The sequence below is a fragment of the Mustela putorius genome, unplaced genomic scaffold, assembly GCF_011764305.1.
Source record: "Mustela putorius furo isolate JIRA1106 unplaced genomic scaffold, ASM1176430v1.1 tig00537227_pilon_pilon_pilon, whole genome shotgun sequence".
NCBI lineage: Eukaryota > Metazoa > Chordata > Mammalia > Carnivora > Mustelidae > Mustela > Mustela putorius.
Window position 1 is genome coordinate 39,719,822 of NW_025422368.1, and position 22,826 is coordinate 39,742,647.

At 41.6% G+C, this 22,826-nt stretch overlaps 1 protein-coding gene across 2 annotated transcripts in view; it reads left to right on the top strand.

Annotated features, from left to right (window-relative positions):
* The first annotated feature begins 266 nt into the window (after positions 1–266).
* The window catches only part of TBC1D30 (TBC1 domain family member 30), an 82,012-nt gene continuing 59,452 nt past the window's right edge, over positions 267–22,826 (top strand). Inside the window, exons 1-2 of one of the 2 annotated variants that reach the window (XM_004752491.3) lie at positions 267–965; positions 5,803–5,967. In XM_004752491.3, the coding sequence (XP_004752548.2) occupies positions 506–965; positions 5,803–5,967 (625 nt within the window). In that variant the 5' untranslated portion in view covers positions 267–505. The remainder of the gene's footprint in view (positions 966–5,802; positions 5,968–22,826) is intronic. The other variant, XM_013056088.2, reaches the window with a different exon arrangement.

Below are 22,826 nucleotides of genomic sequence, written 5' to 3' on the forward strand. Positions count from 1 at the left end.
GCCAAGAAGGGAGCTCCTGGCCTCGGCCGACTGCGTGGAATTTAGAACTCTAGGCCTCATTTCTAGCTGGTGGCTGAATCGGATGCAGGAGTTGCCCTCTTTCTGACTTGAAATCAAGTGCTTAAAAGTGAAGGTGGCGGCGGCCAGAGCGTTCTACCCCCTCCAGCTAAAGGCTGCATCCTGGTGTGTTCTGGCCACATCCTCCTCCTTAACGCGGATCGGATAGCGCTCCCGGGCGAAGTGGGGCCTCACCTGCCGCAGGTGTCCCTAGGGAGTCCGGAGGCGTGGCCGCACCCCCACCCCGCCCCTCCAGGCCGGGAGCTGCGGGCCGCCGCTCGGGTCCCCGAAGCCGGGAGGTCAGGCGTCCCAGGGATTTGGGGCCCGCTGGCGCGGCGCCCGGCCGAGGGCACCCCAGGCGCCGAATAGGCCGCGCCTCCTCCCGGAACTGGCCGGCGCCGCAGGGCGGGAGGAGCGGCAGGAGCCCGGCTATCGCACGCCGCGGGCCATGGAGGTCCTTCCCGCAGGCGGGGGCCGGATGGGGCGCCCGGAGCCGGGGGCAGGGCCGGAGGACGCGGAGGAGGAAGCGGTTCCCGGAGTGCCCGGAGCCCCGTGCCTGCAAGGGACGCCGTCGGCGGAGCGGCTTCGGGGCTCTCGGGACTCCTGGGGGGCGGAGGAGGACCCGGAGTCCGGCGAGCCGCGGGACGGCCGGACCAGCCGCACGGCGTCCCTGGTGAGCGGGCTGCTCACCGAGCTGTACAGCTGCGCCGAGGAGGAGGAGGCGGTGGGCGCGGGCCGCGGGCCCGGGGGTCGCCAGCGGCGCCGCGACAGCCTGGACAGCTCGACGGAGGCTTCCGGCTCCGACGTGTTCCTGGGCGGCCGCGGCAGCGCCGGCGACTCGCGCGTGCTGCAGGAGCTGCAGGAGCGGCCGAGCCAGCGGCACCAGAGGCAGTACCTGCGGCAGAAAGGTGAGCGCCGGGGCCGGGGGCTTCGGGGGCTGCCTGGAGCCCCGCCCGCTGCGCCCGCCCGCGCCCCCGCGCTCACCTGGGCGCACCTGGCCGAGCCGCCGGGCGCTCAGTACGTTTGCGGCGTCTCCTCTGACGTGCTGCTAGTGCCCGCAGTGTTACCAATTCTAGACCAAACTTGGTTCTTACTGCCCCTCGACCCCCATTCCCTCTCGAGTTGTCCAGTGGAACCTTAGCGCCTGGTCACGTGTTCGTGGAGGCCCAAAGGGAGAGGCCGTCCACCTTCTGATTTCCCCAGAACAGCCGTGAGGACAGGTTTGGAGTTTCTGATACGTGTACCAGAAGTTACCTAGAGGGCGCCGGGAGAAGAGAGGTGACTCCTGTGGCTGATTTTTTTCCCCCTTCCCCTAATCCGCCCTACCCTGGCTACGCACTAGGATAGTGATTCACTAGTGAGGCGGAATAACTCGATAATGCAGTTTCTAAGCAGAGCGAATGAATTCCATTTCTGCCCGCCTGTCTGGTTTCAGGAAGCTCACTAGGCGAATCCCCCCCCCACCCCGCCCCTACAGTGGAGGATTACTGGAGGGCCCCACTGTGTTGGCAGTATCACAGGATTTGACTGCTGGTGCCTTCAGTTGGAAAGGTCGACCTGAAAATGGCCTTCCTTTTGGTGGGTAGAGGCTAATTTGGTATTTCTTTTGTTATCAGACTCTGAGGCTCACGGCCTGATTGAGATTTCTTCCCCCGGTCAACTGTGCGTAATAGTTTGCCTTTCAGGCACTAACACAGTTATTACACTGTCTTTTTTATAGGTATACCAAGACTCCAATTTACAAAAGAAGTAGGATGTGGAAAACAGATGCTAAGTCACCATAACATTTCTTGAATTAATATCCTCGTGCTAAAGTACCAGAAGAGGGAGGAAGGAGAGGATACTGTCGAATGGCCTCCTGTCTCCTGATTGTAGTTGGGGGTGGGGGTGGGGAAGGGGCTGAGGAGGAAAACACACAGCAGAAAAGGAATAAATCTGTCCGCTTTCTCAAATCTATGTAAACAGTTTTCAACTTCCTCTTGGCTTCCTAGCTTTTTTTTTTTTTTTCTTTCCCATCTGATTGTTACAAATGGCTTCCACCTTCCTCCCTCTGCCTGGGACTTTGCCTGGAATAGGGCCATTTTATTTGATACAGTTATTTGGCTGTTCTGAGTGTCTGTTTATGCCAAGAGTTCCGCAGGGCAGTAGTTCTTTCAGAATCCAACAAAGTCAATTTTGAAGAATTATGATTTGGCTTTCTGTTTTTGCAAGGCTGTTTGCTTTTTCATTACTGAGCAAATTCTGGGGATTGGTAATTTCCTTTTGGAAGAGGAAATTTGGCAAACTAAATTATAAAGAAGAGGTAACAGTACAGCTTTGCATGTGGATTTCAAACCAGTGACCACTCTATTAATTCATAAGACCTCTAAGAGTCTGTTTTTTTCCCAAGTCTCCAGTCTTCTTGCCTGGTTAGTTGCCTGCTAACCTCTTCTTTCCTTTAAATCAACCCTATTAGGATGAACAAAAGTGCCATATTCTAATAGTCTTACACACAGACACCCATTTATTGATGAACATCATTAGAATACTAAGAATAAAGAGCTGTGAAAACAGCTGCCTATATAAATAATTTTATAGTTTATTAGATTACTAGATATATTTTCAGGGTCAAAAAGTGTCCCTGCTAACCTAGTGCTCAGTAAGAATTTCATATAATGCAAATAGATAACCAGTGTGATAATTCAGTCTTCTATTAGGAATTTTGCTGTAGCACTGATCTAAAGATCTTTAACATGTGTGGGCCCTTTATTTATGTGAGATGTGATGATTTCTCAGGAAATCTTGGCTCTGTTCTCAGCATTTTTATAAAGGTGGTGGACTTTGAGGTCAGAATGCTGGAATTCTGTTCATTACTGTTCATTACTGCCACTGTTCATTACTAGCTGTGTGACTTTGGCCAAAATTTTTAACCTTTCTGTGTCTCATTTTCCTCACTTACAAGTGGGGATAATAATAACACCTAACCGGAGAGAAGGCTGTGGTGATAATTACATAAGTTAATGTGTGTAAAATACTCAACAAATGTTAGATATGATTTTTATTATTATCGTATATACCAGAATGCCTTAGAGAGGAGGTCATCCACAGCTTGTCAGTTGGTGGTCTCACTTTTACTCATTTATTTAACACTCATTTAACAGCAAAAGTGTCTGATGTGGTAGAACATACAAAGATAAAGGAGAGCTTCCTTCTGTCTTCAGGATGCTTATGTATCAGCAGATATTACTGTAGAAATTTCTAAACTCACTCTGGAGATTTTTTCCTCCTTTGGACAATACATGTAATTCAGAGAGTCACAGAGCTGTAGGTACCTTAAGAGTCACTAAAAATGATCGTTTGTTGGAAGAAATCTATAATGTAAATTCAAGATGATGATATTCCTACCCTTTTTCTTTAAGGAAGGAAAAATTTTAAACATTGATAGAAAGACTCTTTGTTCAATGGAAAGAATCTAGGAACTTGATCTAAGAGCTCTCTGGTCTCTTGTAGCTTGTTTCCATATTTAATTGTCCTTAGAGCACAAAAAATATCATTTAACCTAAATATGCTCTTACTTCCCACTAGATACCACCATGTTAAACTCAAGGTAAGAGAAATAACCGGCCTTTGTTCTCTTCCCTTATTCTTATTTTAGTGTTATTTATATTGATGTTTATAAAGACTATTCACATTAGTCTCTTAGAATGATCTTGTATGCTAAGCATTAGACATTAGTCTCTCAGAATAATCTTGTATGCTAAGCAGAATGTGAGACTCAGAGCACTACCTTGCCTAAGATCAAAAAGGTAGTTGCTTGATCCAAAGGGAGTTCTTTTTAAGATCAAATACATTTTCCATGTTGTAGTCAAATAAGACTGCTGTTAAAGGACCCCCTTGTACTTCTGTTATACAGACCCCCAAAGTTCATTTTCTTTGACCTCTAAAATTTATTTATTTTTACTTTTAAACACTTCCTTTGTTCTCTTCTGGTCCTCACTAGTTTCTCCAAATCCCTTTAAAAATGAATGGATCCAAATCTCACACAGGACCTTTAATGAGAGCCTACCTAATGCCAAGCTGAGTGGAAGCTTCTTGCCTGACTGGCAGTCACACTATAGTGACTAATGATAATATCAAGTGACAAACAGGGGCGTCTGGGTGGCTCAGTCAATTAAGCATCTGCCTTTGGTTCAGGTCCTGATCCCAGGGTCTTGGGATCTAGCCCTGTGTCCCTGCTGAGCAGGGAGCCTGCTTCTTCCTCTACCCGCTACCCCCATTTGTGCTCTTTTTGTCTCTCTATCAAATAAAAAATAAGTTTTTTAAAAGAAAAAGTGTGACAAACAGAACTCCCAATAGTAATGATTATTCATATAAAGATTGTCAATAGTTCTGATCCCCAAATCTTTTTCCACTTGTGGAAAGACAGCTTTTGTTAATATTAATTTTATGAATTTGGAATTATCCTTACTTTATCCATTGAAAGGAAATGTATTTTCTCTCATATTTGAAAAATTGCTGAGTTTCTAATATGTTGTACCTAATAGTCAAGCTACTGGAAGATTGTATATTTAAAACAAAACCAATATTGCTATATTCATCTACGTTAAAAAATGTGGTTCTATTATTTACTTTTTTAACTGATCGTGTACAAACATGTAAGTGGTTTTAAAAACATTTGTTATCAGCTATTAGGTTTATCATTGATGTGATAGCCCCAAAAGGATTCTTTTTCTTTTTTTTTTTTTTTTTTTTTTTTTTTTTTTTTTTTTTTAAGATTTTATTTATTTATTTGACAGAGAGAAATCACAAGTAGATGGAGAGGCAGGCAGAGAGAGAGAGAGAGGAAGAAGCAGGCTCCCCGCTGAGCAGAGAGCCCGACGCGGGACTCGATCCCAGGACCCTGAGATCATGACCTGAGCCGAAGGCAGCGGCTTAACCCACTGAGCCACCCAGGCGCCCCTCTTTTTCTTTTTTAAAAGATTTTATTTATTTATTTGATAGACAGAGATCACAAGTAGGTAGAGAGGCAGGCAGAGAGAGAGGCAGAAGCAGGCGTCCTGCTGAGCAGAGAGCCCGATGCTGGGCTCGATTCCAGGACCCTGGGACCATGACCTGAGCTGAAAGCAGAGACTTTAACCCATTGAGCCACCCAGGCGTCCCCCCAAAAGATTCTTATAAGCTTACCATCTGAGCTGAACTTTAATGATACAAAATATACATGCCAATTTTCAGGCAAGGAAAGGTAAACCAGAGCTAAATATGACAAGAGACTTTGCTTACATGTTGCAAGTAGTCTCAGGGATAAAATTTACCTTACAGTATTTGTTTCAGTGACAGGGCAGGAAATGAGTGAGTGACTTATTTGATCAGAATATCTCAGCTGGGTGCACCTGCATAGCTCAGTGGATTAACTGTATGCTTTTGGCTCAGGCTGTGATCTCAGGGTGGTGGGATCGAGCCCCCTCATTGAGCTCCCTCTTAAGAGAGTCTGCTTCTTCCTCGCCCTCTGCACACACCCCCCCCACCGTCCCGCCCCGCCCCTGCTCCTGCTTTCTCTCTCTCTGTCTCAAATAAATAAAATCTTAAAAAACAAATAAAAAGAATATCTTAGCTGAATACATACATGTAATCCTGGGTGAGAGAACCCAGAATTACCTGGTTTAAATGAGTGTTTTAGGTGTTTATCCTATGATTAGCATTACATTGGAATTTGTGTCCCTCTCTGGGTATTTATTTTTTTTCCTTTTTCTTTTTCTTTACTGATAGACACTAATGAACTGAAGACAATCCTTCAAGAGCTAAAGTACAGAATTGGCATTCAGTCGGCAAAGTTACTTCGGCAGCTGAAGCAAAAAGACAGGCTTCTGCACAAAGTACAGAGAAACTGCGACATTGTGACTGCATGCTTGCAGGCTGTGTCCCAGAAGCGAAGTAAGTGCAGGAGTGCAGGTCAGGTTTTTGGCCACATGTGTCTGGAATGTTAGTGGAGTTGAGCAGTGGTCGTGTTTTTGGCTATATTGCAAAGCTTTAAATGGAAGCTTATGGCACTGCAACTAAGAACTATGAACAGTTCAGTTTCCTAGTTTTTTGGTTGCAATGTATAGTACATGTCTGATGTTACAAACTTAGTTTTACTATTTTGGGTTTGAAGTAGTACTTCATTTTGACAGTAGTTTTTACCTGATGCTAAATAATGACTGAAATATTTATTTTTAGAATTGCATCAAATAGACACAACCTAAAAGACATATCTTTGTTCTCTTATGCTTTGTCACTCTAACAAGTGCATTAAGAATTGACTTAAGAGAAGGACACTTTTGTAACAGGATCTTACAACTTGCTTTGAAATCTAAAAAGGACAAAATATTTTAACAAATTAAATCCGTCTCATGAGTCATCCATTCATAGCTAAGAACTGCATGGTTTGTTAATTGAGTTAAAAATGTTAAATCACTGATCTATGTTTAATACTATATATAAGAGCTTGTGAATTAATTTTTTAAATTCTCCCTGCAGTAGTTTTAGTTTTATTCTGCTAACATGTCCTCATTTTTTTTTTTATTCTTTATTAACATGCAGCATGGCAGAACAGTGTGTTCAGGTATGGCAAATAGAGACACCAATAATGTTTTGATAAAAAAGCGTGTGAGAGCTTTTCAAGTGCACATGATAGTTAGTTGCCTTACTTTGTTCCTTTACCCTGTCACATTTTATTTATTTTAAAGATTTTATTTATTTATTTGACAGAGAGAGATTACAAGTAGGCAGAGAGGCAGGCAGAGAGAGAGAGGAGGAAGCAGGCTCCCTGTTGAGCAGAGAGCCCGATGCAGGACTCGATCCCGGGACCCTGAGATCATGACCTGAGCCGAAGGCAGCGGCTTAACCCACTAAGCCACCCAGGCGCCCCTACCCTGTCACATTTTAGAAAGTGATACCTTTTACAGTTTTTTAAAATTCCAAATTAAGATATGTCTGTTTTCATAAAGCAATTTTCAGGGCTTGATTAGTTTCAGATAATAAAATTAATGGCTTAAATGCCATTCTTCTGTTCATTATTAAAAATAAATACCACATTTTCTTCCTCTTGTTTTATTATATTACTGTTTGTTATCCCCAAATTATTATTCTTGCTGTTTACTAAACAAGGTTTCAATCTAATGTATATCAAACAGGATGTTGCTTAAATATCATGATGATATAATGGTCCATTGGGAAAGGGGGGGAGAAGGTCATTGAATAGACTGGTTTTGAATAAGGTTTTCTCCAGAGCCAGGCACTTGTCTGACATAGCTAGAGAAGGAGAATACAGATGGAGATACACATACGCATCTGCATATATTTATATATGTCTATCTACAAAAAGTTAGAGTGTGTTGTCGGTATTGGATATTTTTCCATGGATTCTGATTCCCAAGTGTCGAGTAAAAATGCTATTATTTTGCCCTTTTATTTTGAAATACCTTGATTTTTCTTTATTTCAACTGTGTTTTCATCTACCCATTATTATCGTTTGTACCAGAAGTTAAAAGCACAAAGTGGTAAATGCATGGAGTTTGGGTGTATGGGAGAGTCTAAGGGTGCATGGGACCAGTATAAGGAGATGGAGAGGAATGGCTGGCTGGCACGGGATCAGGGGTTGATAAGTACCAGGGGCTGATAATCGTTTAGGGTCTAAATTTACTTGACTGATAAAAGGAGTGGCATTTGTGTCTTTTCAGAAAAATGTGTTCACAAGCACCTAATTCAATTTGCGAATTTGTGAATGCAGCCTTCCTATGTATTTTAGAGTTTGTCTCTTTAAATCCAGCCACAGTTTTGTATTTCAGAGAAAATGGGATGAATGCCTCTTAACCTCGGGAATTCAATTATCACCTTGGCAATAAGACTTAACTAAATGGAACAGAATTTTTTTTTTGTTGAATTAAGAAAGGACAATGGATCAGAATTATCATTCTCATCATACATTATATTATGACGTAGACATTACTCAGAATTTGACTGAATGGTTATTTCTCCAGAGGTTAGATGTTTTGGGACTCAATGTCTGATTCCCATAGATACATTTGCTTAGAATTCTAAAGAATTTAGATTTCACTATTTTACACTGAATAACTGAGCTTTCATTTTAGTAGTGATGGGCAGTGATGCATTTAAATACAACAAGCATGTTGACTTCTTGGTATTTCACATACAAAAGTCCGGATAAACCCCCTTTCCCCTGCTCTATATGGACCCAGTGCTTATAATGCTTTCCATAAGTGATGCTCCTCCTTCTATAACATGTTGTAATATAAAACTGTTTTAATCTTTGATATTAAAATGGGTCATTTCCTGTTGATACACCAAAGGGGATATGATGATTTCCTAAGTAAGTGTGGATAATGAACCAAAATGACCAGATCGTTTTTATTTTGAACATGTATGATATAACTGCCTGGATATTTTGGTTTCCTACACCAAGGTTTATGGTAGAATCCATTTCTTTCTTTCTTTCTTTCTTTTTTAAAGATTTTATTTATTTATTTGAGAGAGAGGATGAGAGAGAGAGCATGAGAGGAGAGAGGTCAGTGGGAGAAGCAGACTCCCTGCCAAGCAGGGAGCTGATGCGGGACCTGATCCCAGGACTCCAGGATCATGACCTGAGCCGAAGGCAGTTGCTTTACCAATTGAGCCACCCAAGCGCCCCAGAATCCCTTTATTTCAAAACAGGGGTGGGAATAAGAAGAGCAGGATCACTGTATGCCTTGTGAAATGCAAATTTTTCCCTATATTTAACTGTCTATCTAAGGATAACCATGGTATAACCAATTTAATATTAATAATAACATTAATGATAAGAATAGAAGCAGCTGTCACTGTTCATTAAGTACACGGCTGTGTGTGCGGGGAGATCTACTTCATGGCTTCAAGACAGTGAGAAGAATAAGATAAATATTTGGCCTGGAGTTAAGATTTTTAAGTGATTTGCTTTCCTTATGATTTAACTACTTTTTCCCCTGAAGGCAGAAGGAAGGTCCTCTTAATTATCAGCATTTCCTAATATTACAATTTTCTGCATCAGTGTAGTAAATATTTAAGTTATTTATGCTGGTTGAGTTTGTGAAATGGTGGTATAATTCAAGTGATAAAATCTAGCTGTCATCGGAAAACTGTGATAAGAGAAAAGGGTGGAAAAAATGTGAACATTCATGGAAGTATTGTCTTTATTTTAACCTTGTCTATAAGTACAGGAATTTTAAAAGCTTACAGCCCTATTTGATTGATGAATTTACCCCAACATCTTGATAAGAATGTGATTAAGGCTTGCTCTCTTTCATAAATGCCTGGTGGTCACTGATACTTGTCAAAGAGTTAGTGGTCTTTGTTCTTTTCCTATGGTTGTCTTCTCTAACACAATACCTTGTTTTCTGTGGCAGGAGAAGGAATTTGTGTGGCTGAGTTTGGTGGCACTGACATTCAACATTTTCCGCAAAGAAACAATTCTCTGTGTTTTTAAAAACAAGTTATAAAAGTAAATGAACTTAAAAAGAAAAAGTGAATGCACTCAACCAGTCATCTCACTCCTAGAGAACTGAAGTTATATGTCTCCATGAAAAGTTGTACATGAATGTTCATAGCGGCATTATTCATAATAGCCCCAAAGTGAAAACAACTCACATGCTTATCAGTGGATGAATGGGTTAATGAGAGAGGTATATCCATATAATGGAAGAGTCTTGTCATAAACCAGGAATGAAGTACTGATTCATGTTACAAGATGGATGACCCTTGAATGCATTTTACTAAGTGAAAGAAGTAAGACACAGAAGTCCATGTTTTGTATGCTTCTATTTGGAATGTCCAGGAGAGGTAAATTCATAGAAATAGGAAGTTGATTCCTGGTTGTCATGGTTTTTTACTGGGATGATGAGAATGTTCTGTAATTAGGTGATGGTGATGGTTACACAACTTGTGACTATTCTAGAAATTGCTAAATTATACAGTTTAAAGGGGTGAATTTTCTGGTGGTGTTTAAATTATATCTCAATACAAAGTGTTAAAACTATAAAACACTATGGAAACTTTGGAAAATACAAAATTACAAAGAAGAGAAAAATCATTTTCTAAAGACAGTCTTTTCATAGTTCCAAATATTCAAGTTTTTTTTTTTTTTTTTAAGATTTATTTATTTTATTTTGAGAGAGAAAGAGAAAGAGAGGAAGCTTGAGCAGGAGGGATGGTTAGAGAGAGAGGGAGACAAGCAGACTTTCCACTGATGTGAGGCTTGATCCCAAGACGGTGAGATTGTGACCTGAGCCAAAATCAAGGGTTGGATGCTTTAACTGCCTGAGCCATCCAGGTACCCTCAAGTCGTTTTTTATACAAAGTTTTTCCAAAGCCAGTGTATTAAAGAACATTTTTGTATCCTTTTTTTTTTTTGCCATTGACATAAATTATCCATAAATACAGTTTTCAATGATTAATGCACTGATTTTCAATCTATTTTTTTTTTGTTGTTGTTATAACATTATAATAGTGAAGAATCTTCTTTAATTCATGAGTACAGAAACACAACTTAAACTGATTTAAGGGAAAAAGGAAATTGATTGGCTTACATAATTAAAATTCCAGGGTTGTAGCTTTGGGGGTAACTAAATCAGATACAGCTGTTCAAATAGTTTTTTTTTTAAATTTTATTTATTTATTTGACAGATCACAAGTAGGCAGAGAGGCAGGCAGGGAGAGAGGGGGAAGCAGGCTCCATGCTGAGCAGAGAGGCTGATGTAGGTCTTGATCCCAGGACCCTGGGATCATGACCTGAGCCGAAGGCAGAGGCTTTAACCCACTGAGCCACCCAGGTGCCCCTCAAATGTTTTTTTTTAAGACTGATCTCTTAGCTGTGCTTTCCTGTACACTGGATAACACCAAAATGGCCAATAGAGCAGCTTCTATTAAGCAACATTACCTCAAAGAACAGATCTCTTTATCCATAGTTCCAGAAAGTTCCATAATTCACTTTCCTTGACCTAGTTGGGCCACCTGTTCACTAAAAATCAATAACTATTTATGTGTTGTAAGAAGGTGGTCAAGTGATAAGTGCTATAGGAAATTAAAAAAAAAATGGTAAAGACAGATTTGGAGTGGCTAACAATTGGTACTGGTGTTGCCAGTCTTTTAAATTTTAACTATTCTAGTGAGTGTTTGTTTAATGGCTGTGTGATTTTTAGTTTCATTTTGCTGATTACTGATGTGGTTCAGCATCTCTTCATATATTTATTGACTATGTGTCTCCCAAGAAAAGGATTGTCAACTTTTTCTTATAGAGTTTTTAAAGTGTTCTAGATATGATGTTATTTATTTTGGAGAGAGAGAGTACAAGCCAGTGGAGGAGCAGGGGGTGAGGGAGAGAATCTGAAGTAGGCTCCCTGCTGAGTGTGGAACCGAGCGTGGGGCTTGATCTCAGGGCCCTGAGCTCATGACCTGAGCCTGAAACCAAGAGTCAGGTGCTCAACCAACTGAGCCAGCCAGGGACCCCAAGATCTTTTACCTCTTTGCTTAGGGTTTATTCTTAGGCATCTTATGGTTTTTGGCATATTTTATAGTTTTCTATATAGAGGTCTCACATATCTTTTTTTTTTTTTAAGATTTTATTTATTTATTTGACAGAGAGAGATTACAAGTAGGCAGAGAGGCAGGCAGAGAGAGAGAGGAGGAAGCAGGCTCCCCGCTGAGCAGAGAGCCCGATGCGGGACTCGATCCCAGGACCCTGAGATCATGACCTGAGCTGAAGGCAGCGGCTTAACCCACTGAGCCACCCAGGCGCCCTCACATATCTTTTACTAGATTTATTCTTAGGTAGTTGAGGTTGCTTGCTGTTTTAAATTGGTATGTTTTAAAGAATCCTTTTTTTATTTGTTTCTGATACATAGAAATATGATTGTTCTCTGCATATTGACCTTATATCCAATACTCTTACTTTTTAAATTGTTGATTCTACTTATTTATAAATTCTTTTGTGTTTTATGTTTTTTGAATTTTTATTTCATTGTTTTTTAAAGATTTTTTAAGGGGGGGAAGGGCAGAGGGAGAGGGAGAAACAGAATCTTTTTATTTTTATTTTTTTTTTCATATCCTTGAATCTATATTTATTCCAAGATGGCATTTTTCAAACAGCTTTGGTTATATATTTTTTTAAATTTTTATTAACATATAATGTATTATTTGCCCCAGGGGTACGGGTCTGGGAATCATCAGGCCTACACATTTCACAGCACTCACCATAGCACATACCCTACCCAATGTCCATAACCCAACTACCCTATCTCTCCCACCTCCCTCCTCTCCAGCAACCCTCAATTTGTTTTGTAAGATTAAGAGTCTCTTATGGTTTGTCTCCCTCCTGATCCCATCTTGTTTCATTTTTTCCTTCCCTACCCTCCACAACCCTTTGTCCTGCCTCTCAAATTCCTCATATCAGAGAGATCATACGGTAATTGTCTTTCTCTGATTGACTTATTTCACTTAGCATTAATACCATCTAGTTCTATCCACATGCAAATGGTGAGATTTCATTCTTTTTGATGGTTGAGTAATATTCCATTGAGTATATATACCACATCTTTATACATTCATCTGTCGATGGGTATCTGGGCCTTTCCATAGTTTGGCTGTTGTGGACATTGCTGCTATAACATTCGGTGCACTTGCCCCTTTGGATCACTACATTTGTACCTTTAGGGTAAATACCTAGTAGTGCAATTTCTGGGTTGTAGGGTAGCTCTATTTTCAACTTTTTGAGGAACCTTTGTGCTGTTTTCCAGAGCAGCTGCACCAGCTTGCATTCCCACCAACAGTGTAGGAGGGTTCCCCTTTCTCTGCATTTGCCAGCATCTGTCATTCCCTGACTTGTTAATTTTAGCCATTCTGACTGGTGTGAGATGGTATCTCACTGTAGTTTTGATTTGTATTTCCCTGATGATGGTATCTCACTGTAGTTTTGATTTGTATTTCCCTGATTCTGAGTGATGTGGAACACTTTTTCATGTGTCTGTTGGCCATCTGGATGGAGAGACAATCTTTTTTTTTTTTTTAAAGACTTCATTTATTTATTTGGTAGAGAGGGAGATCACAAGTAAGCAGAGAGGCAGGCAGAGAGAGAGGGGGGGGGAAGCAGGCTCCCCGCTGAGTGGAGAGCCTGACGTGGGGCTTGATCCTAGGACCCTGAGATCATGACCGGAGCTGAAGGCAGAGGCTTTAACCCGCTGAGCCACCCAGGCGCCCCCTGGAGAGACAGAATCTTAAGCTGGCTCCAAGCCCCCTGTAGTCTGATGTGGGGCTCGATCTTACAACCCTGAGATCATGACCTGAGCTGAAATCAAGAGTCAGATGCTTAACTGACCCAGCCACCCAGGGCCCCAAAGATTTTATTTTCTTTTGAGTTATCTCCACACCCAATGTGGGGCTGAAACTTACATCCCTGAAACCAAGAGTAACACGCTCCATTGACTAAGCCAGTCAGGTGCCTCAGTAAATTCTTTTGTATTTTTCAAAGAATGTAATCTTTATCATCTGTGAACACTGTCAGTTTTATGTCAGTTTTCATTACCATTCTTTCATTTCTTGTTCTTGTCTAGTTAGGACAAGGTCAACCTTGTACTGGTTAGGACCTCCAGGATAATGTTGAATAGAAGTAGAGATACTGGGGTGAAATTTTTATCTCAGGTACAATCTCAGAGGGAAAGTTTTTTTTTGCCTTACCATTTCCCTATTGAGTACAATGCTTACTCAAAGTTTTCTGTAGAAATCCTTTATCCAATTATGAAAATTGTCTTGTCCAATTTGCTAAGATGTTGAACTTAATCATATACTTTATTGTTATTTTGAGATAATATGTTGACTGTTAAGACAACTTTGCATTCCTGGAAATATCCTAATTTGGTTATGAGATATATATATACACACACACACATATATCTAGATATATGTGTATGTATATAGATATAAATATATCTATATATATTTATGTATATATTTATATATAAAATATTTTAATATTATATAATTTAGATTTTATGTATAATTTATATATATATATATATTTAAAGATTTTATTTATTTATTTGACAGAGAGAGATCACAGTAGATAGAGAGGCAGGCAGAGAGAGAGAGAGGGAAGCAGGCTCCCTGCTGGGCAGAGAGCCCGATGCGGGACTCGATTCCAGGACCCTGAGATCATGACCTGAGCCGAAGGCAGTGGCTTAATCCACTGAGCCACCCAGGCGCCCCTATAATTTATATTTTATTTTAATTTTATTTTATATTAATATATAATTTTAATTATATATTGAATATTATAGATCTATAAATATATATTTATATCTATCTGTATGTATAGATACATATAGATACATAGATATACATAGATATATAGATATATAACTTCCAAGACTGAGTAATAATTACTAGCCCATTAGAAGCTCCTGAGTGCTCCTCCCTGGTTGAAATTTCCTCTCTTCCTCACATCTATGTTAGTCATGCCCTGACTTTTCTTTATAGTTTTTCTACTTCCTGTGTACTTTCCTAAACAATGTATAATTTTGAGAAATAGAGTTGCAAGCCCAACTCTAGCTGTACAGGGAAAGAGTAATTCATGTTGCCTGTGTTAGATTAAAAACTCCCCAAAGATAAACCAGTCTCTGGGTCACAGTCTGGTCTTGGGTTCCCCCGAGAACGCACGGGACCCCCTTCTGGGGGATCCAGGGATCAAGGTTATAAGTGAGCTCTGTGGCATCTAAGTGAGAGAGTGGCCTGCTTTTTATTTTGATTCAAATCTGACCATGGCCTTGCTCTTGTTCACAAAAGTAGGTCAAAGCAGAACACTTTTGTGGACATGGAGGGGAGGAGAGAGTGAGCACTTTGTCAGCACATTGTGAGATGAACAAGTACAGATCAGAATGTGGACCTGCTCTCCTAGGCCTTCAGTCCTCGCGTTAGAAAGATGGTCCAGGAGTAGGAAGGATCCTGTGTTGACTACCATCAGCACACCCGTCACTTTCGGCACACTGCTACCCTCTGGACTGGTTGTGCTCAGTCTGGTGCATGCATAGCTCTTACCTTGGGATTTCCCTTCCCTCCTCGTGTTAGAAAGATGGTCCAGGAGTAGGAAGGATCCTGTGTTGACTACCATCAGCACACCCGTCACTTTCGGCACACTGCTACCCTCTGGACTGGTTGTGCTCAGTCTGGTGCATGCATAGCTCTTACCTTGGGATTTCCCTTCCCTCTTTGCCTCTCTCCTGGGTTGGATCTTTTGTTCCCTATGTACCATGTTTTCTTTTTAGATCAGTGCCTGTATTCCCTTGAGCAAGAGTGCCCGTGAGGTTGAATTTTGGAAATTGTGCAGGAATGAGAATGTCTTTAGTAGAACCTCACTTTGACAACTCTATACTTACTGTGTCAACTGCTTGCTTCCACTCTTGCTCTGGAGAAGTCTGAGCCTTTCTGATTCCTCATCCTTTGTCCTGGATTGTTTTTTGTTTCCTCCTTGGAAGCTTATGGAATCTTCACTTTGTTCTTAGTGTTCTGAAATCATCGTGTTCATGATTGTGTTGTTTGGTTGTTTTGTGCTGGGTGTAGATAGATTCTTTTAGTCAGGCAACTTACATCCTTCAGTTCTGGAAAATTTATGTGAATGATTTCTTTGATGCTTTTCCTCCCTCCTTTTCTTTTCCCTCTTTCTGGAATTCTGTTTTTTGGCTGTTGGAACTTCTGGACTTTCTTAATTTTCTTCTTTTCCATCTGTCTGTTTTTGGTGGGTTTTGTTTTTGTTTTTGGAAGAGTTATTTATTTTTAGAGCAAAAGAGCATAAATGCATATGAGCAGGAGGGGCAGAGAGAGAGGAGGAGAAAATCTCAAGCAGACTCCATGCTGAATGTGGAGCCTGACGTGGGGCTCCATCTCACCACCATGAGATCACCACCTGATTGGAAACCAAGAGTTGGATGCTTAAGCAACTGTGCCATCAAGGCACCCTTTTATTTTTGTTTTTGGTTTTTAGTTTTTGATTTACTTTCTTGGAGACCGTCTCAACTTTATTTTCCAATCCTGTTATTGAGACCTCTTTTTTTGCAGTATTTACTTGAATGTTCCTTTTATATATATAGTATCCTACTCTTGTTTCACACATTAATATATTTTCTTATTGCCTAAAACATATTAATGATAGAGACTAAAACAGACAAACAGAAAACAACCATTTGGAAGAAAGAGATTACACAGGGAGGAAAGAAATTTCCAGAAGTGTTCTGAAATTTAGAGTCCTTTCTCAGATATCTGGTAGTCCGTGGCTGTCTGCTTATAATTGTGTGTGTGGGAGTCTAGAGCACTGACTTGGACTCTGATCTGTCCAGTAAGGCTTACTGATTTTGAGCTTCACTGAAGAGTCATCTGGATGGGCCCCCAGGTAAGATTCTTCAGGTTTTTCTTTCGGGACTGCTCAGATTCCTCAGGGTAGAGTGCTGACCTCCTGCTTGGATGGCAGCTGTTGGTGGGAATAAGAGTGGGGGTCTTGGCATTCAGCAGTCTGCACGCAGGTGGTCGCCGAATCCGTTTGTTTTAGGAAAGGTTCTCACCCTCAGCTGGCTCTCCAGCGACTCCCTGCTTTATCCCTCTTTAGAAACGAAACCTTCGCACTTTTGTAGGGATGGAAGAGGAGAAATTGCCCCGCCTCATGAAGTAGAGGAGAGCACCTAGGGATGCAGGTGTTTCTCAACGGTCTCCTCCACGTCTCCTCAGACCCGGCTGCCTGCCTCTGAGTGTTCTGTGGACTATGTGGGGTGACAAAACTTTGCCCTGTCTATTTGGGATTTGGCTTTGTAGGATCTGCTAAGTCGATTTCTACTTGTCCATACGCTTTTTCAGCTTCAAAATTCTGATGTTGTCTGTTTCTTTTCCCCCTGGTCCTTGTAGGTTATGATAAAAATCCCCATACTGTGTTTTTAGTGTGGTTTTGGTGGGGGCCAAAAATACAGGCAATTTTTTTCAGTCTTTCTTCTTAACCCAGATGTGCACATTCCTTTTTTTTTAAAGATTTTATTTATTTATTTGACAGAGAGAGATCACAAGTAGGCAGAGAGGCAGGCAGAGAGAGAGAGGAGGAAGCAGGCTCCCTGCCAAGCAGAGAGCCCGATGCGGGACTCCATCCCAGGACCCTGAGATCATGACCTGAGCCAAAGGTAGAGGCTTAACCCACTGAGCCACCCAGGCACCCGTGCACATTCCTTTTTAACGGGATCATTTGTGTTGATAGGTGAAAAGCAATCAGCATTTTTCCCGAGTTTTAGTGAGATATATTTGACATAAAAGGAAGTTAGCATTTAAAGTAAGGTAAATTTGCCTTCTATTTGGAACGTTGTGGCAGAATTGTGAATTTTGGCATCATTCTGTTAATATTGATAACAGATTTAGGTATATTTTGGTATATAATTAGCAGTTTGGTCTGCCTTGAAGTAACTTAGTAAGGATTTGACTAGATGAAAGAAATGAGATTATAATTGCTTATGATATTTTTAGCCACAGTTTCCTCTTATTTTCTTTAAATTCTTTAGTGTCTTGCAGCTAAGGATCCTTTTTTTTCTGTTTTGTCCTAATTTACTTATTCTTTTTTTTAATAAAGATTTTATTTATTTGACAGAGAGAGATAGTGAGAGAGTGAACACAAGCAGGGGAGTATGAGAGGGAGAAGCAGGGAACGCCATGTGGGGCTTGATCCCAGGACTCTGGGATCATGACCTGAGCCCAAGGCAGACGCTTAACGACTGAGCCACCCAGCTACTCCTAATTTGGTTATCCTTACACATAGTGCACATTTGTATAATATTTAAAATAGTAACAGCTTTTGAACCTCTGACTTCTGAGACATTCTTGTGACTTTGGGGGGAAAAAAAACAGCAGATGTTTCTTTGAGCCTTTACAAAGGGAAATGGCTTTTAGAAAAAAAAATCTGAATCTCAAAGTCATAACATTTAGCGTCAGAGGAGAACTTAAACCTGATTTCTACTTACTTCCAACCTTATGGCTGAGCAGGGTGAGGTGTGGGGGAGTTGAGAGCTTTGCTAAAACTCACTCAGCTGGTTGGTGACTCAGGAGCTCCTGGTTGGTATCCTTGCTCTGAGTTATGACAAAAGAAAAATATATATCCAGTCAGCGGGGGGGGGGGGGGTGTCTCAGTCTCTTATAAGCCTTTTTTTAAGAGCAGTATTAAATTTATGTTCTCTGTACAGTAGACCTCTTTTATGCATAAGCAGTAGGTTCCAAGAACCCCAGTGGATGTCTGAAACCTAGGGTAGTGCTGAAACCTCCATATGCTGTATTTTTTCCTGTATATCCATATCTAGGATAAAGTTTAATTTATAAATTAGGCACAGTAGGAGATTAACAACAACAACAATAATAAAATAGAACAATTATAATATTAAACTATAATAAAGGCTATGTGAATGCGGTCTCTCTCTCTCAAAATATCAGATTGTGCTGTACACACTCTTCCTGTGATGCTATGAAATGATACAGTACTTGTATGATGAGTTGAAGTAGGGATATGATCAGGGACATCATTTGCTTCTGGACTTTGGTTGACTGTGGGTGATGGAAAGCCAAGCCACAGATAAGGGGGAGCTTTTGTGTGGTCTGGGCTTGAATCCCACTTCTGCAACTTACTAGATAGGCAGTCTCCTGCAAGTTTCTTAACACCCCTGTGCTTCATTTTACTGATGAGTCTTTTCTTCAGTAAACGGGATGATAATACCTACTTCAGAGCGTTGTTAGGAGAATTAAGTGAGCTGAAGTATGTAAAATGGTGAGAATAGTGTTGGCTATATTATTTACTATTATGCCCATTATTGTGGGAAGGTTTAGAGGCTGGCTTTTCCATCAGCATTTGGATATTCACTTTTTTAAGGCAACTGTGAAGGTTTCTAAAGCTCCTCTTACGTAGAAAAAATGATGGGGTACGGGGAGCGCCTGGGTGGCTCAGTCACCTTGAGCCCAGGTGGTGATCCTGGAGTCCCAGGATCCAGCCTGCATTGACCTCCCTGTTTCTCCTTCTGCCCTTCCCCCCAACTCGTGTGTGTGTTCTCTCTTACTCTCTTAAATAAGTAAAAAAAATCTAAAAAACCAAACAAACAAACAAACAAAAACAGAACCCCGATGGGATGGGGCTATTGGAGGAGGAGATAGCAAATAATCATCATTACGTTTTTTTACATTTTTTTTTAGCTTTCTTGGAAAGAAGAGCTCACTCTTCTCCAAAAAACGTTCAAGGGGATTGCTCCTCATTTATGTGTTTTGGTTGGTAAGAAGATGTATAAACATGTTTTGGGGATGCATGTTATATCTGAAAGTAGGCAACTGCCTGTCTGCAGTAGGAGCAAAGATGAGAATCACCTTGAAACATCTCCAAGAGCAAGGATCAGAAGAATGATGGGCATGTGCCTTGGGGACATACGTGCCTCACGGGGAGACATTTCAGGCAGAGATAATGGGCCAGAGGCCTGGAGAACATCAGGTGTTTGGGAGATATTTAGTACTCAAGGGTTGCTGGATACAAAACTGAGGGCTGGAGGCAAGTAGCACAGCTTGAGGGTGGAGTTGACATGGGGTCCTATAGAGTGATGTGGCTGGATTTTTCTTTCAAGGGTGACTCTGGCATGAATAAGGAGGTCAGGCTGGAGAGGGTCAGTGGACATGAGGTGTATCAGGAGGCTGGCGCAGTAGGGCAGTAGAATTGATGGGCCCAGGGAGAAGGAGCCCTGGGACTGGAGAAAAGGCAGTGCGATGTTTCGGACTGGGAGGATGGTGTGGCAAGAGGAGGACCCTGGGGACTCAAGGATTTGGATAAGGTGTAGGGGGTGTCGGTAAGTGCTTACGGCTGAGACCCCTGAGGGGCACCACGTGGGGCAGCTAGGGAGGAGTGTGGAATGGCCAGAGCACAGAGCCTGGGTCACAGAAGAGCCCACAGACGAGAGCTGGGAGGAGGAAGCTGTTGGAGGACGGAGACAGCTTCGAGGAATTTTAGCTTCTAGAGAACAGTTCTCAAGAGCTATTGTAAGGCACCTGTGGCTGTGCATTTAATTACTATAGAGAAGTCAAATAGGACAATGACGGAAAAGGGCATTGACTTTTGCCTTTTTAAATGTTGGAGAGGACTTTCTATTTCAGTCGAATGGTGGAAACAGAAGCCACATTACACTTGGTTTATACCACAGGGGTGTTATGTTCTGCCAAAGCGTTGGGTGATGGGATGAGATGGGTTGAGAACTAGGCTTGTCCTGACTTCTGTGTATGGAGCCTTTCCTGTGTCCTCTTTGGTTATCATTGATTAACCTTTTCCTCCTCTTAACCCCGCTATTCCCTATCCTTGGTTCTACCAACGCACCAGTAACGAATAACATATATGCATCGTTATATAAATTTATGGTGGTAATTTGTTTCTTTATTTCCTTCCCCTGCCATTAGACCCATCTCCCCTGGGGGAGAGAGGCTGTATCATTCACGTTTTTATCTCCAGTGTCTGTTACAGTGCTTGGCATTACAGTGGAGCTCACTGAAGATCTGTTGGATGGATGGATGGGGGGGTGGGGGTGGATAAATTAAGAGGTCGGTTCAAAGTTGCTGTGTACATGGGAAGTGACTTGGTGAGGGAAGTGAGACAGGCAGGCAGAGCAGGCTTAGAGCTTGTGAACAACAGTGCTGTTTGGAATCATCACTTTGGTAAACGGGAAAGGGACCGATTAAGAAGGAGCGGTATTAGGATTGCTGAGATTGGAACTTTTTAGTCAGAAAATGTGCAGAAATTTTGCAAAATTATCAAATCTTAGAATTTTGGAGCTAGAAGTTTCCTCAGAATTAATCAGTGTCACTATAATTGAACACAGAACACTAGTGTGTGTGAACTGCCTTCCTAGTGACATTGAAAACTATTTGGAAGTTTGGCTATTTGGCAAGTTTATATTTATTAATTAATGATATTAATGCAGTCTTAGCTCTATATGATGAAGGAGTGACTAGAGAAAAATTTGGTTATATCAGTCTAGTTGGAAAGAAGGTATGAAAAGTTGTTTGAAAATTTATATATCAGGCAGCAGGACAATAGCAAATACAGATAGTTCAACTTCATTGTCTTTATCTCTTTAACAGCATTGTAAAATTTACTGACTCTAAATAGGCATCTGATTCTATCTCCCTCCCCAAGATGTTGGATTTTCCCCCCTGCCTGCTTCTTGGTGTTTTTGTCATGATTTTTATGTTTGATAGATTATGCATCATTGAAGGGTAATGTAACATCATTTTTTTCCTGGTAATTGCATGAACAGGTAGGTGTTAGCAACAGACTCTATAGAAATATGCATATGTGAATATATATTTTAAAAGATTTTATCTTTAAAGGGAGAGCGAGCATGAGTGAGGGGAAGGGGCAGAGGGAAAAGGAGAAGCAGACTCCCAGAGGAGCAGGGGGCCCAATGTGGGGCTCTATCCAAGGACCCTGGCATCATGACCTGAGCTGTAGGAAGCCGCTAAGTGGACTGAGCCACACAGGCACCCCAGAAATATATTCTGATATCTTATGTTGGGAAAGAATAGTTTCTAATGAGTGTATATTACAACCTGTACTTAGCCTTTTAGATGGAGCTTTTTTTTTTTTTTTTAAGATTTTAGTTACTTATCTTATTTGAGAAAGAGAAAATGTGAACAGGGGAAGGGGCAAAAGGAGAGGAGAAGATCTCAAGAAGACTCTGTACTAAGTGTGGGGCCAGATGTGGGGCTCCATGCTATCAGCCTGCGATCGTGACCTGAGCAGAAACTAAGAGTCAGCTGCTCAACCGACTAGCCACCCAGGCACCCCAGACAGAGCTCTTTTCTGGTTTCATCCAGCATCGCCTTCTCAACACCATTTGCAAAAAGGGGTCCCACTAACACAACGTTTGAGTTTGCCCTTTGGCCTGTGATCCCTCCCATAAGTTTTATGATAGGTGGCAAACTTGTAGATGGGCGGTTTGGTTCTTTGCCTGTCTGCATCCTCATTCTCAGGTCTTGCTGCCACTCTGCAGACTGGCCAGTAGAGGGCAGGCGTGCTCCTTTCCCTGATCTCGGGCTTGGCCCCCACCTTCCCGCCCTCTCCTTCCTGCTCGGTCTTTCTCATAGCCAGCAGTTTAATGAATTGTCAGACCACACAGTTTCTAGACTCAGTATGTAATATCATTAAAAACGAATGGAAAAAAAGGCACAAAAGTTTCTGTTTTCTCCACACGGTGTGACTCTTGGGGCGATCTCTTCCCGCCCATGTTGATGGCCTTCTCTGAGTTTTTCTGCCCTAATTCTCCGAAGATCAACCACAGAAAGTATAAGGTACTCAATCTTTGAACCTTGTGGTTTTCAGGTGTTAGATGATGACTCTTAATAGGACATTAAAAGGGCACTTGGGTGGCTCAGTCAGTTAAGAGCCTGCCTCCAACCCAGGGTTCTGGGATCGAGTCCTATAGGGAGCTCCTTGCTCCGCAGAAAGCCTGCTTCTCCCTCTGCCGCTACTTCTCCTCCTTGCTCTTGCTCCCTCTCTCTCTTTCAAATAAATAAGTAAAATTAAAAGAAAAAACTTTTAAAAAAGAACATTAAAGAGGCTTCTTGTGTTTGATTCCCACACCAAGGTCCTCAGTACTTCAGCTGTCCTACAGAAAAGTTTTATGGAGCTAAACAGTCCATACACGTCCACATGAGTAGGTTTTGTTGCTGTTTTTCTTGGAAAGATGTGATAATAA